Source organism: Salvelinus fontinalis, chromosome 1 (assembly GCF_029448725.1).
Source record: "Salvelinus fontinalis isolate EN_2023a chromosome 1, ASM2944872v1, whole genome shotgun sequence".
Lineage (NCBI taxonomy): Eukaryota > Metazoa > Chordata > Actinopteri > Salmoniformes > Salmonidae > Salvelinus > Salvelinus fontinalis.
Genome location: NC_074665.1, coordinates 47,572,537 through 47,585,343, shown reverse-complemented (window position 1 = coordinate 47,585,343; position 12,807 = coordinate 47,572,537). Strand labels below are relative to the sequence as shown.

The 12,807-nt window shown below is 42.9% G+C and overlaps 1 protein-coding gene across 1 annotated transcript in view; it reads right to left on the bottom strand.

Annotated features, from left to right (window-relative positions):
* rhbdl1 (rhomboid, veinlet-like 1 (Drosophila)) overlaps positions 1-12,807 on the bottom strand; it is a 58,195-nt gene that overhangs the window by 4,590 nt on the left and 40,798 nt on the right. The window contains exon 6 of the mRNA XM_055924181.1: positions 2,756-2,856. Within this exon, the coding sequence (XP_055780156.1) occupies positions 2,756-2,856 (101 nt within the window). The remainder of the gene's footprint in view (positions 1-2,755; positions 2,857-12,807) is intronic.

Sequence of the window (12,807 nt, the reverse complement as noted above, 5' to 3'; positions counted from 1 at the left end):
CGCTGCCATTCTATTAATCAGGGTTAAGATAGCTTTACGGAGGGTGAGAACGGCCCAATAAAACACCCTGTGTTCCTCCTGGGATAATACAAAAGGTTTCTGCCTCAGAATAACATATTTATTACCCAGGATGAAGGATTGCACCAATCTCGTCCCTCTTCATATCCTCTAGGTCCTGGGAGACCGGGAGGAAGCAGTAGTGTTTTGCTCTCTGCAGAGGAAGCCAGGCAGGCAAAGCCGAGTGCCACGCAAGATTAAAGATCCTAAAGAAAGTCAATAAAGTGCAGGCCTATACACACAACTCGGCCTATTCGTCTATGGGACGGCATGGCCTCATAAAAGTGCAATAATACCACAAATAAATGACAAGTGTCAGAGTAGGGGGAGGTCAACCAAGCAGCATAAATAAGGAAGGGAGAAGGGGGCGCTCACGTGATAGAGACGCTCACTTTCCCTTATTTTTCCTTGCTGAAGTTTGTTTTACATGCCGGTGCTCTCAATGGAGAGAAGTGTGTCCTCCATTTTGCCTATCAATACCAAGCTTAGGGATTGAAGTGAAGCTGTACCTCCATAAAGACAAGGGGGTAATGGGGTGCTTTTGTACAGTATTCTAAAAACGGAATGCTTTTCTTTGGAATTTCTACATCAAGACGATGTTAGTGTAGGCACATGGGGATGTGTGAAACCTACTCCTCGGCATTAAGTGTCCCGCTTGCATTGCCTCATTAGCTAGCTTTTGAGGTGGCGCGTTCGGCTAAGACGCTTGAGGAGGGCAGTCACACGTGTTTAAGGCAGAGGTCACGTGTTCGTGCCAGGTATGGGCCGAATCGAGAGGAAGTGGTACATCCTTTACATTAGCTCCGAAAAGAAATGTCTGTTTTCAAAAGGTCTTCATTCTTATGAGCGATGCTAATCTCATTTCATCCTATTTATTTTTTTTAGCTTGTTGCTCAATAAAAAAGAAAACATCCACACTAGTGAAATCATAGCGTAAAAGCAGGTGAGCTGGTTCTACACTTTTTGTCCATTTTCTGGTGTTTTGTGGTGGAAAACTGAGCGGGTCGAGCATAAAACATCAACCCTGCTACCCATAGATAGACAGGCTGGAAATGTTTTAACAATAAAATAAAAATGTGTGATGTTTGCATTCAATTGCCCCTCCCCGTTGAACACAACAGGCTTCCATTCCCCCTGTCACAAGGGGAGTAATGGATGATTTAAGATGACGTTTTAAACCCTGTTACTTTATTTGGCACTTAATAGGCACTTACTATAGTCATTTCTTTATTTAACCTCTCGAGATGGGAAAACATGTTTTTTTATTTTAAATAAATATAATTATAAACATTATTAAGTTGAACAAGTGCTCTTCATGACAGAATGTTAAACTGAGGTGAAATATATAAAAAAATCCCCACCAGCTTACATTACATTAAGAAGTTAAAAAGGCTACCTAATTGGTGGAACGATCCATTTACACACACACACACTGAGGTGAATATAATTGAACATTTTCCTCACTAACCTTGGATGAGTATATGACACTTAAGTTTTCAATAAATTATAAGATCAACATACAGTACATAAAAGGTTAATGGGGATTCTAGTTACCCGCGGGAGGACTAATTAAAGTGTTAATTCAACCAGGAGAGGTGCAGATTTCTTGTTCAGTCTGAACTTTAATGTAGAGATGAAGAGGCATTCGGCTGATTTAACATAAATCATTTTGATGGCCTTGACAGCAGTGAGACAAAACCTCTGTTCAACCATCTCATCCAAATAACTGACGATAAAAGCTTTTGGACAGATAGATGAGGTCTACTGGAGTAAAAACCCTTCCGCCCCCTGAGACGCAAAGAAGAAAAAACAAACCCGAGGGCCAGGCATAATAAACAACAGACGCTAAGTTTGCTGGGAGTAGAGGTCAAAGGTTAAACTCTTTACTCTGGGGCTGCTGATGCATTTTGAGTTCGACTTTTGCTGGCAGCGCTTTTGCCTGTAGTGAAGGCCTTCTCTACTAAGAGTGATTCATCAGATCTTACACAGCCCTGAGTTCTCTGACAGAATGTGCTGAGACATCGCACATCCAGGCACACTGATGCTGACGCACACACGCACGCACATGCACGCACACACACAGACAGACACACAGACACACACACACACACACACAAAGTGTGATCGCACATTTTATGTTTTCTGTTGCGGAGACATTTGGCAGACCAGGCACCTAGGGAGTACTGAGGAACAGATTGACATAGCCTTTAATATTCCCATGTGCATAGAGTTTGGCACTTCTAAATAGAGAGGTGTTAAGAATAAATTACAAAGGAAAACAATGAATAACAGATCAAGGGTGGAATCAAAACAGCTTTTCAAGTCAAGTCAATAGCCCAATGCAGAGTTCCTTTCTGACAAGCTCTGATCATGGGGGTTCTGGAATATTCGATGCTCTTATCCAAAAAATGTGCTTGTTAGCCGGTTATAAAAAGTCCTTATCTCATCATATTGATAGGGACCCACTCTCTGTGTGCGCTCTCTGGCATGGAATCCTTACTAAAGCTCATCGCTCCCATTGTACATCCCACTCACACCTGCAGAGCTTGATGACGGCAAGCACAAGAGTCTCTCTAAACACAAAACAGAAGGATGTCGTGTGGAGGAGCAACTCTCTTAACGGGTTTTCTCTGCCATTTTGGTCTCCATTGATACCGTTATCAAGTGTGACAATGAAGGCGACGATGACGGCAGTTACCATGACGACGTTGGCCAGATGCGCCGAGCACAGAGCGTAGACACCCCCGGAGCCCCCCACCACTGGAGCACGCATGTCTGTGATGGACACCGTCAGGGAACCTGGAGAGAGAGAAATGGAGAGAGAGCAAGAGGGGGAGAGGAGAGAGAGAGAGAAATAGAGACGGAAGGAGAGAAATGTTCAGAAAGAGAGCGCATGAGTGAAAAAGATAGAGGAAAATGTTGGGAGAGGGAGGAAAAAGAGAGAGAAGGTTAGGTTACTCATCATCACCATAGCAATTTCAGTCACCTTCCTCCCAGCATCCCCCTGAACCCAAAAGAACACATCCTGTCTGTCTGTCGTCAGTTGACCTTGACTTGCCCTCTTTATATCTATACACCCGCATACTGCTTTTCGCTGCTGTGCACATGCTTACACTATAGCTGCCAGCACCAGCACCGGGCTCATAAAACAGAACAGTCACGTTAAACAAAAAATAGCATAGTCACAAATGTTATCTTATATACTGTACTTAGACACATTAAATTGGGCAGCTACAAAGACCATAATCTACACATACCACATGGAGACCATAATAGGAGGGTTTATCTATGATGTATTCTTGCTACGATACTATAATGTCCTCTTGATCCCATGTAGATTATACTGAAGCATTGGCTTCTGATACGCTACATGGTCAAAAGTATATGGACGCCTGCTCGTCGAACATCTCTTTAGAAAATCATGGGCATTAATATGGATATGGTCCCCCCCTTTGCTGCCATAACAGCCTCCACTCTTCTGGGAAGGCTTTCCACTAGATGTTGGAACAGTGCTGCGGGGACTTGCTTCCATTCAGCCACAAGAGCATTAGTGAGGTCGGCAGTGATTAGGCCTGGCTCGCAGTCGGTCTTACAATTCATCCCAAAGGTGTTCGATTAGGTCAGGGCTCTGTGCAGACAAATCATTTACGTATGGACCTCGCTTTGTGCACGGGGGCATTGTCATGCTGAAGCAGGAAAGATTACACTAACTGTTGCCACAAAGTTTAGCGTTAAGATTTCCCTTCACTGGAACTAACGTTATTCCTCCTCCACCAAACTTTACAGTTGGCACTATGCACTGGGGCAGGTAGCGTTCTCCTGGCATCCAGGGGGTGGCAGGTAGCCTAGTGGTTAGAGTGTTGGGTCAGTAACAGAAAGGTTGCTGGATCAAATCCCTGAGCTGACAAGGTAGAAATATATCGTTCTGCTCCTGAATAAGGCAGTTAACCCACTGTTCCAAGGTAGGCCGTCATTGTAAATAAGAATGTGTTCTTAACTGACTTGCCCAGTTAAATAAATAACTGGGTAAATAAACAAGTTAAATAAAGGTGCTTTTTTTTCATCCACCAAACCCAGATTTGTCTGTCAGACTGCCAGATGGTGAAGCATGATTCATCACTCCAGAGAACATGTTTCCACTGCTCCAGTGTCCAATAGCGGTGAGCTTTACACCACTCCAGCTGAAGCTTAGCATTGAGCACAGTGATTTTATGATTGTGTGCTGCTGCTCGACCATGGAACCCATTTCATGAGGATCCCGACGAACAGTTTGTGTGCTTGATGTTGCTTCCAGAAGCCGTTTGGAACTCGGTAGTGAGTATTGTAACCGAGGACAGATGATTTTTACAGGCTATCAAGCTTCAGCACTCGGCATTCCCTTTCTGTAGGATTGTGTGGCCTACCACTTCGCTGCGGAGCTGTTGTGGCTTCTAGAAGTTTCCACTTCACAATAGCAGCACTTACAGTTGACAGGGGCAGCTCTAGCAGGGCAGAAATTTGAAGAACTGACTTGTTGTTGAGGTGGCATCCTATGACGGTGCCACGTTGAAAGTCACTGAGCTCTTCAGTACGGGTCATTCTACTGCCAATGTCTGTTTATGGAGATTGCATGGCTGTGCGCTCGATTTTATGCACCTGTCAACAACGGGTGTGACTGAAATCCACTGATTTGAACGGGTGTCCACATACTTCTGTAGTGTAGTGTACGTGTAGTGTACGTAGTGTAGTGTACGTTCTCTGTCACAAATGACTGAAAGTGTTATAGAAATAAGATCAAGTGGAGCAGCTTTGAATTACATTTGTAATTTGTTTAGGGTGCTCAAGAAAACTGTCAATGAATGCCATTGACCCTTTATAACAAAAGCCTGGCATTACTCTGGAAGATACATGTAATTGGCTTCCCAAAATTACTTGCATAATTTAATCAGTGCCTTCAGAAAGTATTCACTCACCTTGACTTTTTCCTCATTTTGTTGTGTTACACCCGGAATTTTAAATGGATTAAATGTAGATTTTGTGTCACTGGCCTACACACTGAGGTCAAAGTGAAATGATGTTTGTAGAAATGTTTAAAAATGTATTAAAAATGAAAAGCTGAAATGCCTCGAGTCAATAATTATTCAACCCCTTAGTTATGTCAAGCCTAAATAAGTTCAGGAGTAAACATTTGCTTAACAAGTCACGTATATTGCATGGACTCTATGAGAAAAAATAGTGTTTAACATGATTTTTGAATGACTACCTCATCTTTGTACCCCACACGTACAATTATCTGTAAGGTCCCTCAGTCGAGCAATGAATTTTAAACACAGATTAAACCACAAAGACGAGGGAGGTTTTCCAATGCCTCGAAAGAAGGGCACCTATTGGTAGATGGGTAAAATAAATAAAAGCAGACATTGAATATCCAGTTGAGCATGGTGAAGTTATTAATTACACTTTAGATGGTGTATCAATACACGCAGTCACTACAAAGAAACAGGCATTCTTCCTAACTCAGTGGCCGGAGAGGAAGGAAACCGCTCAGGGATTTCACCATGAGGCAAATGGTGACTTTAGAACAGTTACAAAGTTGAATGGCTGTTATAGGAGAACTGAGGATGGATCAACAACATTGTAGTTACTCCACAATACTAACTTAAATCACAGAGTGAAAAGCAGTAAGTCTGTACAGAATAAAAATATTCCAAAACATGCATACTGTTTGCAATAAGGAACAAAAGTAAAACTGCAAAAAATGTGGCAGAGAAATTAAGTTTATGTCTTGAATATAAAGCGTTATGTTTGGGTCAAACCCAACACAATAGATAACTGAATGCCATATATGTTATTTTCAAGCATGGTGGTGGCTGAATTGTGTTATGGGTTATGGGTATTTTTGTCATCGGCAAGGACTAGGGAGTTTTTTAGGATACAAAACAAACGGAATAGATCTAAGCACAGGCAAAATCCTAGAGAAAAACCTGGTTCCGTCTGCTTTCCAACAGACAATGGGAGACAAAGTCACCTTTCAGCAGGACAATAACCTAAAACCCAAGGACAAAGATACAATGCCTTCGGAAAGTATTCAGACCCCTTGACTTTTTCCACATTTTGTTACGTTATAGCCTTATTCTAAAATGTATTAAATAAAACAATTTCCTCAGTTTACACACAATACCCCATAATGGTAAAGCGAAAACAGGTTTTGAGACATTTTAGCAAATGTATTAAAACTGAAAAACAGAAATACCTTATTTACATAAGTATTTAGACCCTTTGCTATGAGACTCGAAATTGAGCTCAGGTGCATCCTGTCTCCATTCCATCCTTGAGATGTTTCTACAACTTGATTGGCGTTCACCTGTGGTACATTCAATTGATTGTACATGATTTGGAAAGGCACACACCTGTCTATATAAGGTCCCACAGTTGACAGTGCATGTCAGAGTAAAAACCAAGCCATGAGGTCGAAGGAATTGTCCATAGAGCCCCGAGACAGGATTGTGTTGAGGCACAGATCTGGGGAAGGGTACCAAAACATTTATGCATCATTGAAGGTCCCCCAAAACACAGTGGACTCCATCATTCTTAAATAGAAGAAGTTTGGAACCACCAAGACTCTTCCTAGAGCTGGCCTCCCGGCCAAACTGAGCAATCAGAGGAGAAGGACCTTGGTCAGGGAGGTGACCAAGAACCCGATGGTCACACTGACAGAGCTTCAGAGTTCCTCTGTGAAGATGGGAGCACCTTCCAGAAGGACAACCATTTCTGCAACACTCCACCAATTAGGCCTTTATGGTACAGTGGCCAGACGGAAGCCACTCCTCAGTAAAAGGCACGACAGCCCGCTTGGAGTTTTCCAAAAGGCACCTAAAGGACTCTCTGGTCTGATGAAACCAAGATTGAACTATTTGGCCTGAATGCCAAGTCTGGAGGAAACCTGGCACCATCCCTACGGTGAAGCATGGTGGTGGCAGCATCATGCTGTCGGGATGTTTTTTAGCGGCAGGGACTGGGAGACTAGTCAGGATCGAAGCAAAAATGAATGGAACAAAGTACAGAGAGATCCTTCATGAAAACCTGCTCCAAAGTGCTCAGGACTTCAGACTGGGGCGAAGGTTCATCTTCCTACAGGATAACGACCCTAAGCACACAGCCAAGACAACGCAGGAGTGGCTTCGGGACAAGTCTCTGAATGTCCTTGAGTGGCCCAGCCAGAGCCCGATCGAACATCTCTGGAGAGACCTGAAAATAGCTGTGCAGCTACGCTCTGAATAATTGTGATATTTCCGTTTTTTTTTAAATAAATTGGCAAAAGATTTTTAAAACTGTTTTTGCTTTGTCGCTATGGGGTATTGTGTGTAGATTGATGAGGACATAAAAAAGAATTGTAGAATATGGCTGTAACCTAACAAAATGTGGAAAAAGTCAAGGGGTCTGAATACTGTCTGAAGGCATTGTACACTGAAGTTGCTTACCAAGACTAAATTGAATGTTCCTTAGTGGCCTAGTTACAGTTTTGACTTAAATCGGCTTGATAATCTTTGGCAAGACTTGAAAATTGCTGTCTAGCAAGGATCAACCAACTTGAAAGAGCTTGAAGAATTTTTAAAAGATTAATGTGCAGATAGATATTGTACAATCCAGGTGTGTAAAACTCTTATAAACTTACCCAGAAAGACTCATAGCTGTAATTGCTGTCAAAAGTAATTGTAACATTTATTGACTCAGGGGTGTGAATATTTATGTAAATTAGATATTTCTGTATTTCATTTTCAATAAATTTGCACAATTTTTTTTTGTTTTTTAACAATATTTAATCCATTTTGAATTCTGGCTGTAACACAACAAAATGCGGAATAAGTCAAGGGGTATGAATACTTTCTGAAGGCACCGTACACGCTACACAAACCAGTCAGTTGGATGATTTAATCAATTCCATAAAACATAATGATAATGGCGCTGGAAGGAAAAGCGGACATTTTACGGGCACTCGACCAATTGCTATTTGTGTATTATTTAGTGCTAATTTTTCCTTTTATTGTACATAATGTTTCCGCCATCATTTCCTATGACCGAAAAGGGCTTCTGGACATCAGAACAGCTGTCACTAACTCGATTTGGATGAGGACTTCTACTTCAATGAGTCGGAGGCAAAAGACCATTATCCCAGACCAGATCCAAATCATCGACACTCAGAGAAAGAGGAGGGGGTGCTATAGAGGCCAGCATGCGGGACATCTGACGAGACTGTGTCGGAGAGTGGATAAGCTGCGTCTACTCTTTGTTCTATTGGCGAACGTGCAATCACTGGAAAATAAACTGGACGAGCTCCGTTCGAGTCTATCCTATCAACGCGATCTGAAGAACTGTAATATCCTATGTTTCTCTGAGTCGTGGCTGAACAAGGACATGGAAAATATAAATCTAGATGGGTTTTCTATACATCGGCAGAACAGAACAGCAGCTTTGTGTACGCTCAGGGGAGGGGGTGTGCATCTCTTTGTTAACAACAGCTGGTGCGCAAAATCTAATATTAAGGAAGTCTCAAGGTTCTGATTACCTGAGTAAGAATACCTCATGATAAGTTGTAGACCATACAATTTACCAAGAGCTGTCTATTTATTACCACAAACCGATGCTGGCACTAAGACCGCACTCAACGAGCTGTATGTGCCATAAGCAAACAAGAAAATGCTCACCAGAGGCGACGCTCCTAGTGGCCGGTGATTTTAATGCAGGAAAACTGAAATCTGTGTTCCCTCATTTCTACCAGGATGTCGCCTGTGCAACTAGAGGTGAAAAAAACACTAGATCTCCTTTACTCCACACACAGAGATGCATACAAAGCTCTCCCTCACCCTCCATTTGGCAAATCTGACCATAACTCTATCCTCCTGATTCCTGCTTACAACCAAAAACTCAAACAGGAAGTACCAGTATCAAAACGGAAGAGGTCAGATGAAGCACATACTTAGCTACACAACTGTTTCGCTAGCACAGACTGGAATATGATCTAGGATTCATCTGATGGCATGGAGGAGTTTAACACATCAGTCATCATCTTCATTAATAAGTGCATTGACGATGTCTTCCCTACAGTGACCATACATACATATCCCAACCAGAAGTCATGGATTACAGGCAACATCCGCACTGAGCTAAAAGCTAGAGCTGTCACTTTCAAGGAGCGGGACACTAATCCAGACGCTTATAAGAAATCCTGCTACGCCCTCTAATGAACCATCAACCAGGCAAAGTGTCAATATAGGACCAAGATCGAATCCTACAACACCGGCTCTGACACTCATCGGATGTGGCAGGGCTTACAAACAATTACGGACTACAAAAGGGAAACCCAGCTGCGAGCTGTCCAGTGACGCAAGCCTACCAGACGAGCTAAATACCCTCTATGCTCACTTCGAGGCAAGCAACACTGAACCATGCATGAGAGCACCAGCTGTTCCGGACGACTGTGTGATCATGCTTCCCATAGCCAATGTGAGTAAGAGCTTTAAACAGGTTAATATTCAAAAGGCTGTAGGGCCAGATGGATTACCAGGACTCGTACTCATGCGCTGACCAGCTGGCAAGTGTCTTCACTGACATTTTCAACCTCTCCCTGACCCAACTTGTAGTAACTACATGTTACAAGCAGACCACCATAGTCCCTGTGCCCAAGAACACCAAGTTAACTTGTCTATAGGATTATCGACCTGAAGCACTCACATCTGTAGCCATTGTTAGGTTTTAATTCTCAGAGTAAAATACTCAGCGGACACTATGAAAGCTCAACCAAGTTTATTCTTCCATGAGGATCAATACAGCTGCACAGGACAAAAACCTTTTCACACAAGCACTGGTATTTAACCTTTCCTCCTAGGCTGAGTCTCCTCCTATACATCTGTACAAACATTGTATATTTTACTGCTAGGCAGAACACTAAGTGATATGGGCCAAACACTTTTCTTCCTCCCTTAACGTGACCTGACCTGACCTCGACACCCCTTCATCACTAATCCATCAATACCTGCCACGTGATCGTTTCTCTGCACTCAGTCTTTCAATAGGATCCCTGATATAATGTAAACGTTATACATTACCCTCTCTCCCTCAGTGACATGAATAAGTATATTTCATATTCTCAGAACCCAACACCATGAAAAGCTTTCAAAGGCTGGTCATGGATCACATCAACACCATCATCCCAGACACCCTGGACCCACTCCAATTCGCATACCGCCTCACAGATTATACAATCTCTATTGCACTCCACACTACCCTTTCCCACTTGGACAAAAGGAACACCTACATGAGAATGCTGTTCATTAACTACAGCTCAGAGTTCAACACAATAGTGCCCTCCAATCTCATCACTAAACTAAGGAATCTGGGATTAAACACTTCCCTCTACAACTGGATCCTGGACTACCTGACGGGCCGCCCACAGGTTGTGAGGGTAGGCAACAACACATCCGCCACGCTGACTGGGGCCCCTCAGGTGTGCGTGCTTTGTCCCCTTTTGTACTCCCTGTTCACCCACGACTGTGTGGCTGCGCACGACTCCAGCAACATGATTCAGTGCGCTGACGACACGACTGTGATGGGCCTGATCACTGATGATGATGAGACAGCCTACAGGGAGGAGGTCAGAGACCTGAAAGTGTGGTGCCAGGACAACAACCTCCCCCTCAACATCAGCAAGACAAAGGAGCTGAGGGCTGAGCACTCCCCCATTCACAGGGCTGTAATGGAGACGGTCGAGAGTTTCAAGTTCCTCGGTGTCCACATCACTAAGGACCTATCATGGCACAAACACACCAACACAGTAATGAAGAGGGCACAACAGCGCCTCTTCCCCCTCATGAGGCTGAAAAGATTTGCCATGGGCCCTGAGATCCTCAAAAAGGATCTACCCCTTTTTTTCCCCCACTGGCATTCTTGCACTGGCTCTATGCACACTCACTGGACTCACACTCACACATACTACAATGACACTCCAACACACACATACGCATACACACACACTACATACACACACACACACACACACACACACACACATATTGACACCACACACACACACAGACACATTTTCACACTCTTCACATATGCTGCTGCTACTCTATTTATTAGCTATCCTGATTGCCTAGTCACTTTTACCCCTACCTCCATGTACATATAACCTCAACTACCTCAACTACTTCGCACCCCTGAACATTGACTCGGTACCGGTACTCCTTGTATATAACCTCGTTATTTAGTTTTTATTGGGTTACATTTTATTTTTTTGTGTTATTTGCAAAATGTTCTTACTTTTACTTTGCATTGTTGGGAAAGGGATCATAAGTAATCATTTTACGGTAAAGTCTACACCCAATTGTACTCGGCGCATGTGACAAATACAATTTTATTAAAAACATTTTTGTGACTATATGGTCCTGTATTCATAAGAAAAGTCTAGTTATAAATCTGCATAGCTTGGCTATGGGCCAATTCCTCTGCTAGACTGGGAACGTAACCTGATTGGTTAAGCAAAGGCATTTCAGACACCGGCAAAGTACATGATGGGGTCAAAAAGCTAATGTGGCCAGATAGAGACTGGAGTGGAAAAATGTAGATGTGAAGTATCTCTTCAGTGTCACTATATTTCTACGTAATGATATGGGTAGCAGGTACTGTCTAGTTGTGTAGGCACACATTGTCAAAGCATTTACAGCTAAAATGTTGATAAAAACCTCTCCTCACTCAAATTATTGTCTCGAATTACAAAGTAAAACTGGGTTTTGTCGCAAATGTGTTTTTTAAACTGTGCAATCTATGCAGATATCGCAATCACACTACAACATGTCACAGTGTGTCCTCACTGTTGTTCTACTGTACCCGCCAAAGTGAAGTAAGACAGAATTTTAAGCAGTTAATCACAGTGGCAGTTGTTCACAAGGACAGCCTTCACTAATTATGGAAATGAGCAGAAATGAAAAAGGGTTGATAAAATAAAATAGTGCAGGCATTCATCTATAATGCCTATTCCATTCATATTCTGTGTGTGTGTGTGTGTGTGTGCGTGCGTGCGTGTCCTTAAAGAGTGCCCTGTCAGCCTGTGGTGGCAGTGGTGATCATCATCAGATGACAGATGGAAATCGGAGTGCGTTTCCTGAGTCATTTATCCCCCCCTTTCCCTCCGACACTCGCGGTTCTATTTTACATGGATTGCTGGAGGATTCGACGCTTGATGAAGTGAGTGCAGCAGCTGAAGACTTGTAAAGATCCATATTGCCTCATTTTTTTGTGGTTCCAAGAAATTGCAATTACATACTGAGTGCTCTCTGATCTCTTCAAAGTCGCGGGAAAAAAAGTGGAATTGGAGCAACTTTCACACAGGCTACTCTCAGATGTGTTCCTCGAATCCTCAAAAATATAAATTCAATATGGTTCAATTATTACTTCAATACAGCGTGTATTTTCCAGTTAAGACTAACTGTAAGTGAAGCTTTCATGTACATTTGAACTGCAAAGGTGAATTCACAGTACAAATGCAAGAGTAACTCATGATACTCATACTATGAATGAGTTTCCTTTAGAACACAGCACAGAGATGTAATGTAGTTGGCAGGCTGTCATAACAACACTGCACTGTTTTAGCACTAGCACTGCCACATCGCTACGGCTACATCCTATTAAGCAGCCAGTGGCCCAGGGCCACATGACACTAGTCGCTGACGGGATGCCGCATCTGTAGTAAAGTGGGGGGAGCAGGGAGGGAGG